Raw genomic sequence first — 22,400 nt, 5'->3', positions numbered from 1 at the left:
CAAACAAAAAATGATAAGGTCCAAAAATAAATATTCTTAATAATTTAATGTATAGTGTTTCAGATATGTGTGTGCACGTGCATGTGTGTCAATGGTTATATTTTCTATGGTATATTTGGTGGCTGAATAATATTCTGGGATGTAGATATATAAATATACTATATATTGCTACTTGGATGTGGCATCTCTCTCTAATTTTTCATGGTATACTTTTCACCTTTCTTAAAAACTTATCATAACCATTTTTAATAAGCCTTATGTCTTCCATCAGCTATTTACAAACCATGATTTCTAACAGTTTCCACTACCATAAATATTGTTGCATTGAGTGTCTTTGGATGAAAATCACGGGAAAAGTCCATGATGATTATTTTCTTGGGATAAATTCTGGGAAATGGAATTGCTAGGTCAAAGGGTATTTGCACTTAAGGCTTTAGTATATATTGCTCATTAGCCTTCCAGAAGTTTGTGCCCACTTTTACTGCCATCAATTCTGCATGTGATACTGATTTCTTCACAGCCTTAATACTTTACCAATTTGCAATCATTCTTCTATGTTCCTCAAAATTTTGGAGATTCACTTTACAATATTCCATTGAAAAGATGAATGGACAACTAATCAAGAACAAATACAACTAGGGCATGAGCTTGGAAGAATTTGAGGGAAGAATAAAGAGCAGAATACCCTGAGGCTTGGGAAAATTGCTAAGGATTGTAAGATCTTTTATGCTTTAGAGTAAGAATGATAAGGAAGGGAGTAATCTACTTCCTGGGCTTATAATGTGATATTAAGAGGTTGTAGAGACAAAATTAATTTTCTTTAGTATCTTTTAAGTTTAGTCACTAAGGAGAATGATCATTATACTGAGAGTTTATTATCAAAGTAGGAAAGTGGGGCAATTTTACCTGAGTTTAAGTCCACAGTTTCAGATAAATTACCTCCTAAAGTGAAGAAAAACCAGGAGGACCGTGCAGCACATGACTCCAAGTTTCAAACAACTGAGAGACAACTCTGTGCAAGAAGGATTCAATTCCTTCTTCATAATTCCAGGGACAAATAAGGATCAAATGGAGGGAATTATGGGAAAAAATAATTCAACTCACTCTCACAAATAGGTGCCTTCTTATTCCAAGTGACATCAATGCCTGAGAGGAGACAAGTAGCAGAAGGGGAACCAATGAGTCGATACCTAGAAGCAAAGAATGAAAAATGGTTAGACTCTACACAGATTTCCCACTTAAATCACCATGAGAAAACAATAGCAGGAGGATGTTACAAATTACAGGACAGATTAAAACATGAGAGACCTCAAGAAAGAAACCCCATCTCCACCTACAAATTAGTCTTTATTCTTCAGGGCAAGCTAAAATTCTTACCTCTTTAATCCATCTCCATTCCTAGTCCCCTCACAACTCATTGCAATATTCCCGTTATTAATCATGGGACACTTCTGTACTTGTCTTAAAGGTACCTCAGAATTATTTTATCCATTTGTACTTTCAGCTAAGAAATTATAAGTGCTTGATTAGGAGGGAAGATGTCTTACTGAAATATATACACTCTTTAGTACCTAGCCTAGAGACTTTCAAGCATGTGGTGCTCAAAAATATCTACTGAGTGAAGGAAAGAATGATGGCTTTACCCTGAAGACTTAGTAAATAAGAGTCAGAGGAAACAGCTAACCATTTTACCTTTCAAATGTAGAAAGCAGGGGTACTCACCCACTGTGTCATAAAATCATTCAAAGTAGGTCACAAAATTTGAAACTTCATCATTTATTTTTTATTTATTACATCTCTATGTTGTTACCGTGAGAAATGTCACAAAAGATACTCAGCCAAGCTATTCATATGTTCCAATGTACAGCAGGGTTAACTTGATAAAGTAAAAGGTGATGGGTGTAATACAAAGTCACATAACAGTGAGGTAGTTAGTGCAACCGTTAAGAAATCTGTCTTTTGATTACCTAGGACATGCGATCAGGGCAGTACCCATTTGTAGCAGAGACTACTGGAATCTCCAGTATCCACTTTTCTTTTCTTCATTAGTATCATGACCCTGTATTTTTAACTGGGCCATAGGCCACTTTCAATAACAGCTTCATTTCTCAGCTTCCCTTACAGCCATGTGACTATGTTCTGGCTAGAGGGATGTAAATGGAGTGTCTGGAAAGTGTCTTCACAGGGATAAGTGTTCCCTTCCTCCGTTCTTCCTCTTTGCTAAATGGAGTTTGGACCATGAGTTGAGATGGACTCTCTAATGGAAGGATCCCAGGTTTCTGTGGATCTTGGAGCCACTGTATGAGCCCTGGGCCGCCATCGTTCTTAACATGAGAGATAAGTGAACTGCTATCTTGTTCAAGCTCCTGTTATTTTGTGTTTTTTCTGTCTTTTATAACTTAATCTAATCTTAACTGGTATACCAGCTCTTCCCAAAACAGTAACAAAAAGATGGTGGGAACCACGTTGGTAGAGCAATGACAGTGAATATTTTGGTAGACACGGTAAGTCACTTTTATATTTAGGTAGTGATTAAATTTTACTTATTGTTACCTTGTTTTTTATGAGCTGTGTTCTAAAATCTTTTAAGTGTGCCAACAAATATTTAATCTTCAAAATGTCTGCAAACAAACATTTTGAGAACCACTTTAGTGAGGAAAGAGGATAATCATCCCTGTACTACATGTGTGTTTCCTTCCGCCTGTCTCCTATCATACATTTAAATGTTGCCTCAGAAGCACAGGGTCATGGGTATCCTCTGACTTTTGACCTTATAAAGGCTGCTCTTAATGTACTCACTATGACTAAACTAGAGCTTTGGAGTAAAAATGTGAAGCAGGTTCCAGCCGCTGTATAACTGTAAAAAGCAGTGAACATTTTTGAACATATTGTAAGACACTAGTATGCTGCAGTAGTGATTATGTTGTAATTTTTTTCCTGGATGGATTTTCCATCTCTGTGAATTATTTTTACTGGAGCCCACTCAGTTCCCCTGAGCATTAGAAATCTGTATAGAACCACTCTAAATTGTTGTTCAAGAGCCATGAGATTCCTTTCCCTATAAGCATCATACATACTGTGGAGAAGCATGCTGAGGCATTGGAGAGCCCATTAAGTAAGGTCAGGGATGGGAGAATCAAGGGCTAAGATGGTGTCATTTTTATCTTTTCCTATTTGTTCATGTACTTTGAACTATTTAGCAGTGGAGGGAATCTATGGAGACACTCAGTAGGCTGCAAATTACTAAAAGTAGCTCACAGATATGATTTTCAGCAGCCCTCTTTTTTAAAAAAAAAGAAATTTAAAATTGAATTTTATTGGCTTATAAAAGTTAACATACATTCATTGTAGACATATTTGGAAGTTGTGAATAACCCAAAGATCAAAAATATCACCACCCAAGATAGCACCACTCGTAGTAGCTAATATTTTGCTATGAATCCTTCTAGCCTTTTTATCTAAAAATATACGTGTAACCTAGATGTCAACTGGGCTTAGCTGCCTTTAGAAGGAAGAGCTGGTTAAATTGGACACAAGCACCAGTTCTACATTTGTAAAGTACAGATTCCCATCTGCCCTCCAAACCCCTCCAAACATTCTCCGATTTCTCAGCCCCATCAGTCCTTCAGATGACTGCAGCCCCAGTCAACATCAAAGACACTATCAACAGAGTGAAAAGATAACCCACAGGATAAAAGAAAATATTTGGAAATCATTTATCTGAGAAGTGTTTAATATACAGAATATATAAAGAACTCCTATAACACAACAACAAAAAGACAAACAACCCAATTGAAAAATGGGCAAAGAACTTGAATGGACATTTTTCTAAAGAAGATATACAAATGTACAAAAGATATACACATGAAAAGATACTAACCATTATTAGTCATTAGGGAGATCCAAGTCAAACCCACTTCAGACCTTCCAGGATGGATGGCTATAATAATAACTTTTTTGAGTTTTTTTTAATAATAACTTTTTAAAAATGGAAAATAAAAGTGTTGGTGAAGATGTGGAGAAAATGGAATGCTTGTAATTGTTGGTGGGAATGTAAAATGGTGCAGGCACTGTAGAAAACAGTTTGGCTATTCCTCAAAAAGTTAAATATATAATTAACATATGGTCTAGCAATTCCAATCCTAGCTATATATCCAAAAAGACTGACAACAGAGACTCAAGTAGATACAGGTTTATCAGCTGATTTATGTATTTTTAAGTACATCCTGGTAATTGTATTTTGCCTACAAAATGGCACATTTCATGGATGTTTTCAATTTCATTAGGCTAGAGAGGATATACTATTTTTATTTAGTATTGATTGAATCCCTTCAATATCTATGATATCTCCTTTCTCATTCACGTGTATTTGCAGGTTTGTTATTTTGTGAAATTACAATTGGCCAAATTCCATTTGTTTAATTGGCCACTTTAAGAAACTACTCTGAGATTTTTACTTATCGTTTCCCTTTTTCCTTTTTTATTAATTTCCTTTATTAATTTCTTAGTCCAGCTTCTTTTATATGTTCATGTTCTAGTCATTTAAAAATTCATAGGTAAAATGTTTTGTTCATTTATTTGAAAACTTTTTGTCAGATAACAAAAGTATTGACTATTTCTCTAAGGACAGTTTTGGCATCAGCATCCCAGAAATTTTCATGAGTAACATTTGCACCAGCATTCATAACGAACAGGCTGAATAATGTAAGGTTTACCAATACGGGCTGTGGAGGCAGACTGGCAATATTCAAATTCTAACCTCAACCTCTGTCCTGTGAGTTTTGGTAAATTGGTTCATCTCTCTGTCTTAGTTTCTCTCTTCTGTAAAATGGGCCTATGTGTAGTATTCACTTCAAAGAGTCATTTTCAAGAGTAAGTTAATTCATGTAAAGCACTAGAAGAGTTCTCAGGGCTCATGCACTCAATAATCATTCCTTATTGTTATTTGATATGTAATCTGCAATGTCTGTTTTAATTTTCTCTTTGACTAAGATCCAAAACTTGAATTTTTATTTATTCTTTTGTCATTAATTCCTAGTGTTATTTTTATTATAATAAGAGTATATAGCTGTTTTAGTTTCTCCTGTGTTCAAATCTATTGAGGTACATCCTGTGGAGTGATATGCTATCAACTCTTACAAATGGTCCCTAGAAAGAGTTTACATTCTCTGTAAGGTACAAAATTCAACACACATGTACCAAAGCCACCTCATCCATCAAAGTCTTATTTTTTGTACCTTTGCTTACCCAATCTGAAGTTTTCAACTATTATTATTATTTTATCAATTTATCTTTTTACTTCTTTTTAGAACCTCCTTGACTTGGAATAATAAAAGAAATTGAGGAAAAATAATGCTCTTTCATCTAACCATAGGTTGGCAAACTGAGTTCTGCAGGCCCCATGTATGCTGTGTCACACATTCATTCATTCACTGTCTAGGGCTACTATCCCACTGCAGCTGCAGAGGTGAGTAGTTATAACAGAGATTATATGGCCCAGAAAGCTGACAGTATTTACTATCTGGGTCTTGACAGAGAAAGTTTGCCACCCCTTTGTCAAAGCAATCTGCGTTTTATTTGTCCAGGTTAACATCTGCTCCTTGGCTATTTGTTTATTTAAGTTTAATTTATTTCTTTTCAGTAACTTAACAACAGAAAATTACAACATATGTTTTTGCTTAGAATACCATGTATTTCAGATAACCCTACTTTCTCTAAGCACATTCAAACATATATATGCATATAGAGTATCTCCTCAAAATTTGTCATTATTTTTCCAAGTTGAAAACAAACTCTACAAATTGTTTTCTCAGTCAATATCACATCATGATCATCCATCTAGATCACTGAATACAGGATCTAATTAAGTCTTTTTGATTGCTGCAAAATAGTGCATGTGTAGATACCTAACAATTTCTATAGTGGCGGCATCATTTTACATTCTCACCAGCAATGTACAAGGATTCTAATTTCTACACGTTCTCACAAACACTTTTTATTTTCTGTTTATTAATAATTATTATTAAAGTCATATTAAGAGGTATGAATGGGCTTGATTTGCATTTATCTAATGGTTAATAATGTTTAGCATTTTTTATGTGTTTATTGGCCATTTGTATACCTCCTTTGGAGAAATGTCTTACTCAAGTCCTTGGCCCATTTTAAATTGGGTAGCCTTTTTCTTGCAGAGTTGTAGAGTTCTTTATATATTCTGTATATTTAATTTTGTCAGATATATGATTTGCAAATATTTTTTCTCATTCTATGAGTTGTCTTTTCACTCTCTTGATAGTGTATGCTATGGTCTGAATGTTTATGTCTCCCCAAAATTCATATGTTGAAATCCTAACCTCCAAAAGTGATGGCATTAATAAGTAGGGCCTTTAGGAGCTATGTCATAAAGGTGAAGTCATCATGAGTGCGAGTAATGCTCTTATAAAAGAGACCCCACAAAGCTTCCTAACCCCTCCACCATGTGAGGACACACTAGAAGCATACACCTAGAAGAGGACCTTTGTTGACCCTGCCAACACCCTGACCTCAGACCTCCAGTTCCTAGAATGGTGAGAAATAAAGTTCTGTTGTTTATAAACTACCTAGCCTGTGATATTTTGTTATAGTAAGCTGAATGAACTTGATAGTGTCTTGATGCAAAAATGTTCTTAATTTTAATGAAACCCAATTTGTCTATGTCTGCTTTTGTTGCCTGTACTTTTGGTGTCATATTTAAGAAACCAGATCCACGGTCATGAAGATTTGTCCCTATATTTTCCTCTTAGAATTTTATAATTTTAATTAATTAATTTATTTATTTTTATTTTTTTTGCAGTACGCGGGCCTCTCACTGCTGTGGCCTCTCCCGTTGTGGAGCTCAGGCTCAGCGGCCATGGCTCACAGGCCCAGCTGCTCTGCGGCATGTGGGAACATCCCGGACCGGGGCACGAACCCATGTCCCCTGCATCGGCAGGCGGACCCTCAACCACTGCGCCACAAGGGAAGCCCTAATTTTAACTTTTAACTTCAAGCCTTTGATCCATTTTGATTTAGTTTTGTATATGGTGTAAGGTGGCTTCATTGTTTTGCATGTGAATATCCTATTTTCCCAGGAACATTGTTGAAGAGACAGTTCTTTCCGCAGTGAGTGGTCCTTGCACCCTTGCTGAAAATCAATTGACCATAAATATGTAGCTTTATTTCTGGGCTATCACTTACTCCGCTGGCCTGTGTGTCTAACTTTATGTCAGTAACATACTATTTTAATGACTACAGCTTTGTAGTAAGTGTTGAAATAAAAAGTGTGAGTCAACCAACTTTGTTCTTTTCAAGACTGGGTGTTCTGGGTCCCTTGAAATTCCATACAAAATTTAGGATGGTTTTCCATTTCTGCAAAAAATACTGTTGGGATTTTTGTAGGTATTGCCTTGAATCTGTATATCATCACTTTGGGCAGTATTTTCATCTTACCAATACTAAGTCTTCCAATCCAAGAATATGAATGTATTTCTATTTATTAAGTCTTCTTTAATTTCTTTCAGCAATGTTTTATAGTATTCAGTGTATAAGTCTTATGTCTCCTTGGTTAAATTTATGTCTAAGGATTTTATTGTTTGATACAATTATAAATGGAATTTTTCTATTATTTTATTTTAGAAATGTTTCTTTTAATTATCATGTAGTTTGAAGTTTTATTGACTATATTTAGAAGGCATTCCTCTTCAAAAGGGGAATTTAAGCCATCACAGGTACTGTAATAACTTACACATTTTATCTTGCTTATAGTGTTCTTTCCTTTTATTTAATTAACAATTCCCAGGGTTGGAACTCAGTACTGTATAAAACGAGCTCCATTCTTGCTCTGCTGGTGCTATTTCCAGCAAGAGAGATAGAAAGCTTCCTAGTTCTTCCTTTTCTTACCCTTCTTTTGTCATATGGACCAAGTGGTTGTGCTTTTTTGATTGCCATTGTGATTTTGAATTTATATATTTTGATTTTATACTAGCATGGAATAATATCTTCCTTATCATGTCAAGAATATGTATAATACATACATCTGTATGTATTATAAGTTAAGCATATATATATATATATATATATTTATTTATTTTACTGCATCACCAACTTCCTAGTTGTTGTGATAAAAATCTATTATTTTATATCTAGTTTACTATACTTCCCTTCATACATGAGTTCTCTTTTGAGAATTAGTTCTGCCATTATATTTAGTTTCACAACCATATTAAAAATAACAATTTTAACTCTGTTTAAATAGTTTTGTGACTCACTACTATTTCTTTGATTTCTTCTTTTAAAAATTTACTCATATTTTTGTGAGAATTATTCCTTTTCCAGGAAGCATATCTAATTGGCATATGTTTTGGGTTCTTACTCATGTAAGACTATACATCTGTGCCTTGAAGATAAATGACAGCTTGGCTGAGCACAGATATTTTATGGCATAATATTTTCTCTCAAACACTAATTTCTGTAATTTAGTGTGTGGAAGAGGTTTTTGATGCCAAAATGAAGTTCTTCTTTTTCTGTCTGTTTTATCTCTCAATAGTTGCAGTATTTTTATTCAGTATCTGAATTTCATAAATTTCCTTCATGTATGGCCAGTGCCTCTTACCATTAACCCTGCATTTGTTTAGAAAGCCTTAAAGATTCAGACAATCTAGCCTTTTTTATTCTGGTCCGAGAAACTATCTTCCATTATGTGCTAATTAATGCTTCACTTTTTTCTGCTTTCTTTTGTTTTTCTTATATCTAGATTGTGTGTGAGTGAATATTGTATAATTTCCAGTTTTGTCCTGGATTAATTCTGGAGAATTTAATCTTATTTTCTAATGATCTCTTTGTTTTTTTCCTGGATTCAATCTCCTGATTATTGCTGCTTTTTAGATTCCTGTGTGTTTTATCCATAGGTAAATTTTCCTAATATCAGATCATTAAATCTTATAAATGCCTTTCATAGATTCTATGTTATAAACACATATGAGAGATTTCTAATATCCTATTTTGTAGCTTATTCCCATGTTTATTGGAATACTCTGATTTATAGAGGAATATTTTCTCTGATTTCTCACATTTGTCTTTTTATTTTCAATTGCTGTATCTTACCTTATATTTAATGATGTTTTGGCTTGCTCACCACAGAGAGAGTTTTAGGCTTATTCCTGAGGGGAGGTGAGAAGGGACTGGTGATGAGACTGTATGGAAAGTTTTTAAGTCTCCCAAGCTCAGACAAAGTGAGAAGGGGTGAATATTGATTTATCCTAGTTTAAACTTGCTGGATCATAGGTATAATAGCCTGGGCAGAATAGCATGGGGCCTATGACTAGAGACAGTTTTTGCAGGAAGATTTAATATAGTATCTTTTTTCCCTCTAAGTTATTGTGCCAACTGAAAATTAGTAAACATTCTTTAATTGCTCCCTCTAAGTTGAGGCAATGGCTTCTAGCATGTTTCCCCATTCCCGGGAAAAGTCAAGTGCAAGAACTCCCTTAAGGTCCCCACTCTGTGTGCACCTTAACACTTACATTTCCCAGAGCTGCTGTTACCTTTAATATTTATCCTCCCAAACCCTGCCCCAGGGTCCTCTAATCACCTATACACCCACTAACCTGTTAAGGATGTTTGCATGGTTCAACCAGCATTTTTCCTTTTATTTATTTGGCAAGCTGGTCCTTTTTATCCAGTGAATATCTTTCTCATGTACTACCTTCAGCAGAAGCATGGTGCCCTCCCCTAGTTTTAATACAGGTACACATTGCACCTTCTTTTTTTTAGATTCCTTGGTTACATGCCTATGTTGTTCACGCTACCATCTCTACCCAAAAGTCCCATTGCTTACTTTTTGAAGTACATACATCAGTACTCTGGTTTGCATATCTTAGACTGGGTGGAAGGTTGGCATTGCTGTTCTGCAACTCACATTCCAAAGATAGTGCTCCCAACTCACCCTTTATTACATGAATAATTAACTGTTGATCCAAACCGGGTATCTGTGCTTATATGCACTATGCCATTGAAGGGTTCTGGAGGTTTTCCACATGATTTTCCTACAGAAAAGAAGCAGAATTCGGGATGAGGTGTACAGTTCAATTTACATTTGTTTTTAAGATTCAGACTGGAGTGCAGCATACTGAACAGCCTGTATACTTCTGATTGCTCTACAGAATTGACCACTTTGAGAAAACTCACCATACAAGTAGCTATAGGGCACCTGCTTTTAAAACGACCAGTGAGCATCACCCAGTAAAGGTCATTTGTGGTTAAATAATCCCATCAAATCACCCAATAAAGGTCATTTGTGTTTTTCCATCCCATAAGCCTAAATCAAAAGCCTTAAATTTGGGATTTTCCTCCTATCTTAGTTAGCCAAGCACAATTCACTGTGACCCACATAATTTTCTTGTGTCCCTGTTTTATTCATTTCATGGTTTTAGCCACAAAGGGTAACCCCCAGTGAATGGAAAATTTTCCTCCAATTCCTCTTGTGAGAGCTATTCCTATGAAATGAATATCTAGTCAAGGTGTAGAAATGCAAGGCAATAAGAAGGGATGACTTACAAGTCCACCCTCCATTTAAATACCTTGGGCAAACTTAGATGTCTCATCTTCAAAATTTGAACAAATTAGATCTCACAGATTCTTTGATATACATAAATTGGCCCCCAGGAAGGGGTTACTCATATCTCTAAATATCTTGGCACTTGACGAGACCAAGTTTTCTAAGCAGGTGATAGAGAATATATTTTCAAAATACCCAAGGAAGCATTCATAATTCAAAGATGTCCCAACTGGAAACTCAGACTCATCAGTCAGGATTGTAGGCTTTGTAAATGGAAACTGTTAGGGGCTTTACAATACTTGAAGACCAAAACCACAGAAGTATCAAAGTGATCGGAGAGACTTCTACTCTATCTCCTCTTTCTCTCCAACTGAGCTGATAGATGGAATCACAGAAACAGAGACATAATAATGGCAAAAGAGTTTCTTCCCCTAAGGTAACCCCTGAAGTTACTTTAGGATGGTGCTTTACAATAGCATCTACCCATCAGGAAATTTTTACTGCTTGGAAGACTATTCACCTTTTTGGCCTTTCTGTTCAAAGCAAGAGTTTTAGCCAATAGTTTCATGTGCCAGGCCTCCTATCAGGATGCCTTTATCTAGAGTTAAGTTAACCATTACATCCTCATTTACTGGTGTTAACATACTCATGTATATTAAGACATATTTACTGTCTCTTTTCACTTATTCCTCCCTACCTCAGTCTCAGGATGCCTACCATAAGCTTCTTCTCTGGTACTAAATAGCAGTCACCACTTGTAGTGGGTGAATGATGTCCCCCCCAAAGATACAACCATCTAAAACATTAGAATGGGAACTCATTTGGAATAAGGGTCATTTCAGATACAATTAAGGTAATGATCTTGAGATGAAATTATCCTGGATTACCAGAGTGAACCCTAACTCCAGTGACTGCTGATGTCCTTTTATTTTTTTGCTTTTATTTTTTTTATTGGAGGATAATTGCTTTACAATGTTGTGTTAGCTTCTGATGTACAACAAAATGAATCAGCTATATGTATACATATATCCCCTTCCTCTTGCACCTCCCTCCCACCCCCCCATCCCACCCATCTAGAGCATCACAGAGTACCTCATCCCACCTCATCACAGAGCACCAAGATGAGCTCCCTGTGCTTTTAAGAGAGAGGAGGCGGAGATTTGTGACACAGAGTTATTGGAGAGAAGGCCATGTGAAGACAGAGGCAGGGATTTAAGTGATGTGTCCACAAGCCAAGTAATTCTAGGAGCCACCAGAAGCTTCAAGAAGAATCCTCCTTTTAGAGCCATAGGAGAGAGTACAGTCCTGCCAACACCTTGATTTCAGACTTCCAGCTCCTAGACCTGTGAGAGAACTAATTTCTGTTGTTTTAAGCTACCTAGTTCATGGTTTATGGCAGCCCTAGGATACTAATAGACTACTCTTCTCATTCTGATGCAGACATTCAAGGACAAGGACAAAACAGACTAAGCCATTCAGTAGCTTCCTCTAAGAAGCTAGGTCTTCTTTATGAGAGGGTATACTGTGTGCTGCATAATTTGAAATAGAGTCTGAACTCAACTATCACCTCTTTGGTGGAGATTGCTTCTATTTGCCCATTCAATAAGCCTGGCTAGGGACCTAGGCATCTGCATTTAAAGAAATCTCACTGGATTCTGATATATACCATCCAGTTGGAGGGTGAGGAAGATCAAGGAAAGGTTAAATGCCTCTTATCATGTGTAGCCTTTTCTCACTGGATTGCTCTTCTATCTCAGGGCTCCCCTGCCAATGATGCGGTATTCCAAGGTTGGTGCCACACCCCCACTCTATCCCAGCTTCCATTCTTCTCTTGCCCCATTCTCCTCACCACTCCACCAGCAAGTTGAATGATTAGCATCTTACCTAGTCAAACATCTTGGCACTGCTGGAAATATCTGTTTTAGCTATGGTGCGTAATTTCGATACTTCCACTTATGACAAAGTTAAACTCACAAGAAAACACCATATCTCATTATAGAAATATAAAGGATGTGGTCCAGGTGTTCTGAACCCATCTAGGGTATATAGGAGTGGGCACTGACCAGCAGGACCAGAAAGTTCACGGTGAGGGTCAGGGATGCTCCAAACCTCATTCCCTTGACTGTCACTTGTGCAGTGGATGGTGCTCTCCCTAAAGAGATTGAAAGTCATCCCTCTGTCTGGGTGGGGGTCACATGTGCAAGATATTTCTTTTCCACAGGAAATGCCTCCCAGAGAAGTTCCTGTGTGCCTCCCATTAAGGATAGCCAGCGGATTTGGACAAAAGATTTCTAAAAGAGCTAAAAGTTACATTAAAATGCTTAAATTTTCATCTGGGTCGATTCCACAATTGTGGGATTCTGTGACTGTGTTGCCAGTTGAACAACAATTAAACTCTTAGGGAGAGTACAAACTACAAAATAAATATATTAGGACACTGCTGAGATGCAGCTAAATGAAGTTACATCAAAATCAATTTTTATTATAAAAGTCTAAAAGGGACTTAAGCATCCTGAACTCTTCAGCGAGTTAAGCCTTCTGGATAATTGAGGCTTAAATAAACAAAAATCTTCTTAACCACATCCATTTAACAAGGAAATCATCCATTAATTCACCAAGGTTTTTTTTTTTGAGCACCTACTATACAGCAAGTACTATTTTAAGCACAAAATAGGTGAGATCTTTTAACATCAAGGATCTTCATCCTAGAGAATTTTTTCCAAATATATTCTAAATATTTACATTTACTATTTGTCTATCCATGATTTAATCTTTTCTTGATACCTTGAGGCTGTTATTCTCAAAAGCAAAATGAATGGTTACAGAAATGCTGCCACAGTGAAATGAAACATTCTCCATACTCCAGTGCGTGCTCCAAAGGCTCAGAAATGTTTTGACTTTTGAGATACTTATAGGTTTTACAGTTTGTTTTTATCATTGAAGAAACACACATTTCTTCTTTTGAGCATTATCTATTTAGAGATGCTCCTTTCCCCTTCTGATCTGATCTGTATTTAGGAAGAGGATACTGAAGCTTGAAAGAATTATGGATAAACTAACTATTCAAAGGGTGGAATAGTTTAACCAATGTTTACACTCTATTAAGTGATTTTAGGTATATCCTTGAGTTCATGGGAGTAATTTTCTTTTTCTTTCTTTCTTTCTCTCTCTCTCTCTCTCTCTCTCTCTCTCTCTCTCTCTCTCTTTCTTTCTTTCTTTCTTTCGTGTTTCTTAATTACATTAAGATTTTCAAATAGCTGACTTTCAAACATGAAAGATGTAACTATGGTTTCACTACATAAATCAGCAAAATATGTTCAAATAATATTAAAGCAAAGTATTAATTTGAAAAAATAAATATGTATCTTTCAGTCATTACAATCAGAAGATGAAGCAACATCCTAGTGATTTACTGAAGAAATAAATGTACAGATTAGATATATTAGTAGTGTTTCTCTATTTAACAGGTTACATTTCTGTCATTAAAAAAGAAAAAGCTCCCTAATCTCACTTCCCTTTGCAGCTGTAGACCCTCTTCTCTACCCCCTTTATATTAGAAGTCCTCTAAGATGTTGTCTATGGTCTGTCCTTCCTCCCCTTCATTCTCCCTTGAACTCATTCCAATCGGGCATTTGCCCCCACAACTCTACTGAACTGCTTTTATCTCCAAGTCGCTAAACCCAATGATAATTTTCTGTCCTCATATTATTTGACCTCTCTGAAGAATATAACGCAGTTTCTGAGTCTCATCTCCTTAAACAAAGTTCTCCACTTGTCTTCCAAGATACCTCATCCTCCTGATTTTTCTCTCAACGCACTGGCTGCTTCTTCTTAATCTTCTTTTCCGATTCCTTCTAATCTTTCCAACATCTTAATGTTGAATTTACAAGTCTCAGACCATGCATCTATTCTCTGGCCCCATTCACTCTCTGGGTGATCTCACTTAATCTCTATTTTAAACTCTATATCTAAACCATCAGCAAATCCTGTCATTTCTACCTTCAGAATATATCCAGAATTTGAATACTGCTTATCACCTCTCTCAGTGTTATCCTGGGCCAACATCTCTGGTTAGATTTTTGCAATAGCCTCCCAGCTTGTAACCTCAGCTCTACCCTCAGATTTTCTTGGCTACAGGTATCTTTTGGGCCTTCAGTTGTTTTCTCAATTGAGAGTGCTGATACCACTGCTACCTCATTTCCTGACAACACTGGCTGTCTCAGCTCTCCCAAGGGTGAGATGGGCTTCTGTACAGCCTCTGCTGTACCACTGCAGTGGAGGTCACAGTAGTTCTAAATTGAAGCCAACGTGACTGGATCCATGTCCACTCTGGCTCCTTCTATCACTTCCTGGCTTAGGTGGAGTACCAGGCAACAGGTCATGGGCTCTAGTGTCCCCAGAGTCTGATCAGGGAGAGAAATAATACAACATGAAATCCAAGGACTTAATAGCCTTGGAATAAACAGAAGATGAGAGACAGGAAACACCAAGCAGATAAGTTGCTTGCTCTTTCTCTTCTAATGGTCAGTTCTGGTTCCACAGAATCTCTCTGGAGATGTCCTATACAGCCAAACAACCAGCCGTCTTTCTTGTGAAGCTTATGGCCACTTCAATAACACAATCTCTTTTATTTATCTGCTTTTCTTTCCTCTCCACCTCCCTTTTTGTTTTCCTTCACTTTTGCTGCCCTGGGACTATACCTTCCAGTAGAGCATTATAACTCAAACTTTGTCTCTGGCACTGTTTTTTGGGGAATCTCAATCTAAGATACATCCTTTCAACTCAGCTCTCTCTAGAGTAGCCAGAGTGAAATCATTAAAAGTAAGTTAGATCATGTTACTTTTCTACTCATAATACTCCAATGGCTTTTCATCTTTCTTAGAGTGAAAACCTAAATTCTTACAGAGTATAGAGTTATTCTCTTTTATTTCTCCTGTATACTTCTGTATTTGCTCACTGAACATCAGCCATATTGGCTTCTGAGAAATGTCAGGAGCAGGCTTTTCAAAGAAAATGCCAGCAACACTTCTACCTTGGACCTTTGTAGTTTCTGCTCCATCTGCTTGGAAAGTTCTTCCTCTATCTTTGCACATTGGTAATCAACCAATTTTCATCAATGCTCAAATGTTATTTTTTCTTCCTTAATCATTTTATTTTAAATGGAAACAATTTTTTTCTGGAATTCCTTTTTCCCATTTACACAACTATTTTTTGCATTACCCTGTTTTTTTCTTAATAACACTTAATATTATTTGAAATTGTCTATTTATGTGTTTGCTTGTTTACTTGTTATATATATATTTCTTTTTTGCCTTTCTCCCTGCACAAGAATATAAACAACATTGGAGCAGGGACCTAGTCTGTCTTGTTTACAGGCATATTCCTAGTATCTAGAAGACTGGTTGGCACATAGTAGTTACTCAAAAAAAATCTGTTGAAAGAATGTGTATATGATGGATTGATGATTGAAGAAATGATAAAAAAAGCTGAAGTGTGACTATCATTTTTGAGAAGGAAAAAGGGAACATTTGACAAAGCTTCAGGCCATAAATTTCTCCCCATCTGTGAAGCATTTCTTCCCATTTATAGCACATAGTACATTTATAAATATTTATAGAATGACACACCCATGATGTTCAGGTTTATTTCCCCAAAAAACATTCTTTGTAACTATTTCAACAATAAATATTTGTATCAAAACCAAAATAAACAGAGGAACAGACATTAGAAAATTTCATGTGGTAAAATGCAATAAGAAAATGAAAAAAACAAGGAGAAAAATGCAGACCTGAACAGATATTCTTTCTACTTACGTTCACACACAGGAACACTGTTATTCCAAAGGCTTTTCGTTCCAACCAAGATACAGTAACTGGCTGAGCTTCCCTTTAACTGGAACCTAAGGAACAAAGCAGTAGTGACTGGATGAGCACACCATTTCTCTCTTCCATCCATTGACAGATCTCAGCTACTTCCCTTCTGCTAAAACACAATTTAATGCCTAAGTTAAATCCCAAATGAAAGAAAAAGCTCAGCCCATTTTGTTTCTCAGCGGACAGACACTCAGAAACCAAAACATTTAAAAAAATTGCTGCTTCCAATGAGGACAAAGCAATAACACCTGTCAAAAGCTCAGTAATCAGACTTGCCTGAACTAAAGAAGGTACAAAAAACATAGACAGGCATTTCCTTAGTCTGGTCCTGGACCTTCAGAAGACCATCTTACCCTGACTGCTCTCTGACAAGCCCCCTTTTGTCATTAGGAGAAACTTTGTCCTCTAATGCAAAGCATGGCATTTTCCTCTTTTAGTAGACCAGGAGGAAAACAACTCCTGATTTAAGCAAATCAGAGAACATGAGGAAAGATATCAGAGACTGTTCCTTTTGCCAATACATTTGGAATGTTCCTGAATGAGACTTCTGACATATCTGGATTACTGAAGAGTAAAGCCAAATTATCTAGGAAAAAAGAAGAAACGGTGAGGAGAGAGGATTCCTTGGAGAACAAACATCCTAAAACATCTGGTTTATTGTCAGACCAGTGGCTCCTGAATTGCCTCTGGGTCTTTATTGGGTGACTGGTAATTGACGCTTGTCAAGAGTCCTTGAAATATACTGAGAACAACTGCTCTATTGTCCATGCTTTTTACCTGCCAATGGTGTTGGAACATAATATCAAGATCATTTAGATTCACACAAAGAGTTAATGATGTTACTTGAAATATGAACAGCAGTCTTCATGCTCTTTCAACACAGCCTAATACTAATTAGATGATATGTAATTATTACAGATTAAAACTACTTCTGCTTACTCTTTTGTTCCTATTCCAAATGCCACTAATGATTGGTTTAAAAATTTCCTGACACAATCCTTGCATGTCATCTGTCTTATAAATAACTTTCTTTCGTGTATATTGAACTTAACCTCCGGAATATTTATCTCTTCATGCCTACAAATTACTATTTATCCATTTTATCCAAACACTTAATGTTCCACCTAAATATTCAAGTTCTGTTGTTATGTTTCTGCTGTTCAGTATATTTACCACTTTTCCTTTTTAAGCGTCTATTCATGGTCCATCTGGTTCTAACCATACTTCCCAATCACTGTTTGAGATATTAGTCTCTTTTAGTACTTTTTCTCCATTAGTCAGCCTCTTTTTAGGATAAAACCCATTGCCCAGGGCATCAGCATATCAGCATCTGGCAGTGTGGCCCTGGTCTCTTTTCCAGTTCACACTCACCCCTCATCACAAATGAAGGACACTTTTGCCCCAAGGTGGAAATTAAGTGGAAAGAGCACATGTCCATTAGGAAGTTGGTCCAGGAAGTCAGCACATGATTTCACTAAGAAAAAAAAAAAAAAAAAAAAAAAACAAGCGTAAGACTGCCATGTAAGGGACAAAGAGATTGATCTGCAAACCAGAAGAGAGTATAGGCACCTGCACATCTGGGAGCTTCCGGGCTCCAGTCTCCCTGGGGCATACAGTGCAGAGAAGCAGCCCCTCTGAGATCATAGCCAGGCTCACAGCTGTAGAACACTTCCTGCCCAGAGGAAAAGTTGTTCTTGTGGCTTGGGGTATGTTTACCATGCAGGACTTCTGGAGGTTGCTGACATACTGGGTAAAGAACAGTAAAGTACCTGTCAGTTATAGGGAAATACCTTTTGCTAAATTCTAACCCTTCCAAGGAGTTAGAGAATCATAATTAATGGGGTACAGGTAAAACAAAGGAAGTCAAATGATACTCCAATCCCCTTGTTTTACTAATGTGGAAGTTAAGGATAGGGAAGAGAGGTAGCCAAAAACCTCACAGCTAGTACGAGGTAGAGAATTAGGACCCAGACCTTCCCAGCACAAGTTCTAAAATACATTCATTAGTCCACCAGGCACACTGTCTCTTCTTCCACTGCTGGCTCTCTAGCACAGAGTCACTAGTACTGGTGGGCTACCCAACTCACATATTTGCTAGAAAGGCAATACAATTTACAGCCTCATCTTTCAGGTAATGAGAAGGTTACCTGAGCCTAAACCTGTAACAGATTTCCCCTTATCTCTTTTTTCACACTTCTGTGATCAAAGTGTAGTAATTACCCATACTGTATCTGTTTGTCCTCCCAGCTGCCCTCTCATTGGTTGTACAAGGCTGATATGGGTTGGTGGAAAAACTGTAAGCTCCCTCTCTGTACCTAGTATCAACCACAATATTTACCAATCCACTTCTACAGTCCTTCTTATGCCAGCTATTGTGGCATAAGAAGACAAGACCAGCCATTGAGAACAACATCCCCTAAATAAGCCAGTCCTTGTAATGACAGGACACATTTCTTAGAGAATATTCAACTCAAGGTGTGGCTGCCTCCATTCACAGTCCTTTTGGTATGTGCTAGGGGCATTAGAACTCATTTGAACTTCAACTTAACCTGTATCTAATTAAAGATGAATGAAAAATCTGTTTGGCTTTGAGCAAGTTACTTGCACTTTCAATTTCAGATTTCTAATGATAAAATATAGGAGGTGGACCAAAGCAAACTCTAAAGTCTTTGTCACTATTCTGAGGCTATGATATCTTTCTTCATAAGCCAGTTTCTTTCTGTGATAGATGCTGATAAAAGTAGAATTCTATAAAGCAAAGTTCTGTCAAGAACCAGAGCATTCAACTTTAGGGGCTGACACACTGCATTCTATTCCTGGATATGCCACTTAGTAGCACATAATTTAGACAACTTATTTAACCTCTGAAAGACCAAGCTAACTTCACTGTCATATGGATATAAGGATAGCACTATTTCAAAGGACTGTTGCAAAGAGTAGACAAGATTATTATACAGCTGACCAGAAAATCCACATCATTCTTGAATACAACTGAGAGATATTGGAGCTGGTACTTTGCCTTGAGAATTCCTCAATATGAGAGTCCCAAATGTCTCCTTCCTTGAATAATTAAACTCTTTGCTTCTCAAAATGAAGGCACTTACACACAAGTGCAAACACACATTTTCTTAATTTTGTGCTTCCTTGCCCCAAATTTACCCACACTGCTCACCACACATCCTCCCCCCAGAACCAACACTAACCTCCTGATCTTCCTACAACTCACGTCATTTGTAGGCCCCTTCAAAGCCTCAGTCAGACTCACCCCTGGAGCAGCTGGGCAACTCTGGCCCCCACTTGTTTTGGGCCTGGCATTCAACAGTGGAGGGTCCTTTCATGGCAAAGCCGGGCTGACACCTAAACCTCACGCTTTCACGTAAAGAAAATAAGCTTCTGTTCTCAGACATCCTTATTCCATTTTCAATGACTGGAGGCGTGCATTTATTAGGTGTAATGCACTGAGGGGGAGGGCCACTCCAGATGCCAACTTGATTGTCTTCACTGGTGCAATATATTGACGGCTCACCCACGAGGTCAAACAGCTTCTGCCTTCTCTCTCCAAGATTGCAGTGATAGGTCACCACTGTTCCGTATTGAAAGTATTCTCTGTCGGTGCTAATGAAATCTCCATTGGCGATGGCTGGGGGTGGCCCACAACGAATGCCTGGGAAAAGGGACAGCAAGTTAAAACCTCAGTTTCTTACAGTTATATTCAATTATGAATTTTGGTAGCCAGTTTAAAAAATGATCAAAATGTCACTATTCAGAACACTTCTGCTCTTGTCTAATATTTCCTAATGTACAGACATGTTTTTACACAATCGCAGATTAGATAGCCACAATATTATGACCTCTGCTCTTCTCAATTAATGCTATTTCAATAAATGTATCCATATATTATTATAGTCCACATACTTCTCATTCTAAGTGAGAATTTATATGTTATTTAACTATTTTTAATTCAATTCTTTCTCTGTAGAGGGCATTTGGATTTATTCTATTGGTTATTAATATGGCATAGCATACAATATAGTCTATCAAATAAATAAAAGCCAAAAGCTCTGGTACAACTAATAAAAAATAGACACAAATACACAATATTACACAGGACAAACATAATCACAGATTCAGAAGTAATAAAAATAACTGAATATGTATCTACTCTATGCTAATAATCTTGAAAATGAGGATGTTAGAAAAAAATATATATTTTGCCAATACTGATGCAAGAAAAGGTAGCATATAGAAGTGGAAAAAATATATCAAAAACACTACTGCTAAAAAGGTATGAAGCACAGATAATTTCATCGACAAATTTAATCTAATATTCAAGTAACAGATAATTCCTAGGCAGTTTAAATCATTCCTGAGCATATAAAATATTTCTATCATTTTTGGCATGAATATCAAAGTAGACATTTATTTATTTATTGTTTTTTGCTTAAGAAAATATTTAAGAAGATGCATATTTATTGTAGAAAATTTATAAAATATAAATAAAAATCACCTTTAAGCCCATTATCTAGAAGGAATCACTATTAAATATTTAATGTGCAATCTTTAATACACACACACACACACACACACACACACACACATTTTTTTTCTAAAATATCTTTGTTGCCTAAGTAATATTTTAGAGTACAAACATACTAACTGATTCCAGTTGAAAGTGTTCTCTCTCTTGTGAAATGCATTCCGGCATATTTTAAACTTTTGTATTAGAACACATTCCGTGTACCTTTATAAGATTATTATTTAGTAGATTATTTCCAGAACATTGTTTGGAAATATGCACAATATTTAGATTCTTTTGACTTTTTCACTATCATAAAATAATAATATAGGTAACATCTGTACATCAATCCCCGCAAAAACCCATGGTGATTTTTTTAAATCATGAACTGTAGAATTTATGGATTAAAGGCTTGCGTACAGTTAAGGGTTTTGATACATACTGTGTACTGGCCTGTTAGAAAATTCGTTACCACTTATCCTACTACCAGTTGAGTTGGAGAGTGTTGATTTCTTTTTTTTAACATCTTTATTGGAGTATAATTGCTTTACATTGTTGTGTAGTTGCTGCTGTATCACAAAGTGAATCAGCTATACGTATACATATATCCCCATATCCCCTCCCTCTTGCGTCTCCCTCCAACCCTCCCTATCCCACCCCTCTAGGTGGTCACAAAGCACTGAGCTAATTTTTTTACATTATCACCAAACCCAGGGTTATATCTTTATGTTCTTTGTTAATTTGCAATTGCTCCTTTCTCTATGTGCCCTGAAGTGTAGAAAGTTCATATTGCAAACAACTCATGGGAAAGATGGCATGTCACTGTCCAGACAAAGAATAAGAGAGCAGGGAGGGCCCAAGGCCTGAACAGATGACCTGGGATTAAGAGTTGACAGAGAGGAAGGAAGGCACTTTCACTAACGTTGTATTCATTTACTTCACTAAAGAGAACAATCTTCAAACTGGAAGGTGTTCAACCAACAAAAGAAGAATTTGAGTGCTCTTCTAAATGAGTTCCAAACTATTGTTTAAAATAAATTATACCATTGAGTGAGGGGAAGATGGCGGAGGAGTAAGACGCGGAGATCACCTTCCTCCCCACAGATACACCAGAAATACATCTACATGTGGAACAACTCCTACAGAACACCTACTGAATGCTGGCAGAAGACCTCAGACCTCCCAAAAGGCAAGAAACTCCCCACGTACCTGGGTAGGGCAAAAGAAAAAAAAACTAATTAAAAACAGAGACAAAAGAATAGGGCCGGCACCTGCACCAGTGGGAGGGAGCTGTGAAGGAGGAAAGGTCTCCACACACTAGGAAGCCCCTTCGCGGGCAGAGACTGCGGGCGGCGGAGCGGGGAGCTTCGGAGCCGCGGGGGAGAGCACAGCAACGGGGGTGCGGAGGGCAAAGCGGGGAGATTCCCGCACAGAGGATCGG

The 22,400-nt window shown here is 37.0% G+C and overlaps 1 protein-coding gene across 1 annotated transcript in view; it reads right to left on the bottom strand.

Annotated features, from left to right (window-relative positions):
• The window catches only part of LOC103075190 (complement receptor type 1-like), a gene marked incomplete at its 5' end in the record, with an annotated part of 56,623 nt that extends 36,516 nt beyond the window's left edge, over positions 1–20,107 (bottom strand). The window contains 8 exon segments of the mRNA XM_082931251.1: positions 1,105–1,190; positions 9,959–10,058; positions 10,689–10,858; positions 12,630–12,861; positions 16,384–16,469; positions 17,815–17,917; positions 18,013–18,189; positions 19,709–20,107. Of these exon segments, the coding sequence (XP_082787377.1) occupies positions 1,105–1,190; positions 9,959–10,058; positions 10,689–10,858; positions 12,630–12,861; positions 16,384–16,469; positions 17,815–17,917; positions 18,013–18,189; positions 19,709–20,107 (1,353 nt within the window).
• Between the last annotated feature and the right edge of the window lie 2,293 nt (positions 20,108–22,400).

This window comes from Lipotes vexillifer, unplaced genomic scaffold (genome assembly GCF_000442215.2).
Source record: "Lipotes vexillifer unplaced genomic scaffold, Lipotes_vexillifer_v1.1 scaffold1250, whole genome shotgun sequence".
In the NCBI taxonomy this organism is placed as follows: domain Eukaryota; kingdom Metazoa; phylum Chordata; class Mammalia; order Artiodactyla; family Lipotidae; genus Lipotes; species Lipotes vexillifer.
Note: the sequence above shows the minus strand (reverse complement) of the source record. Positions and strands in the feature narration are given on the sequence as shown.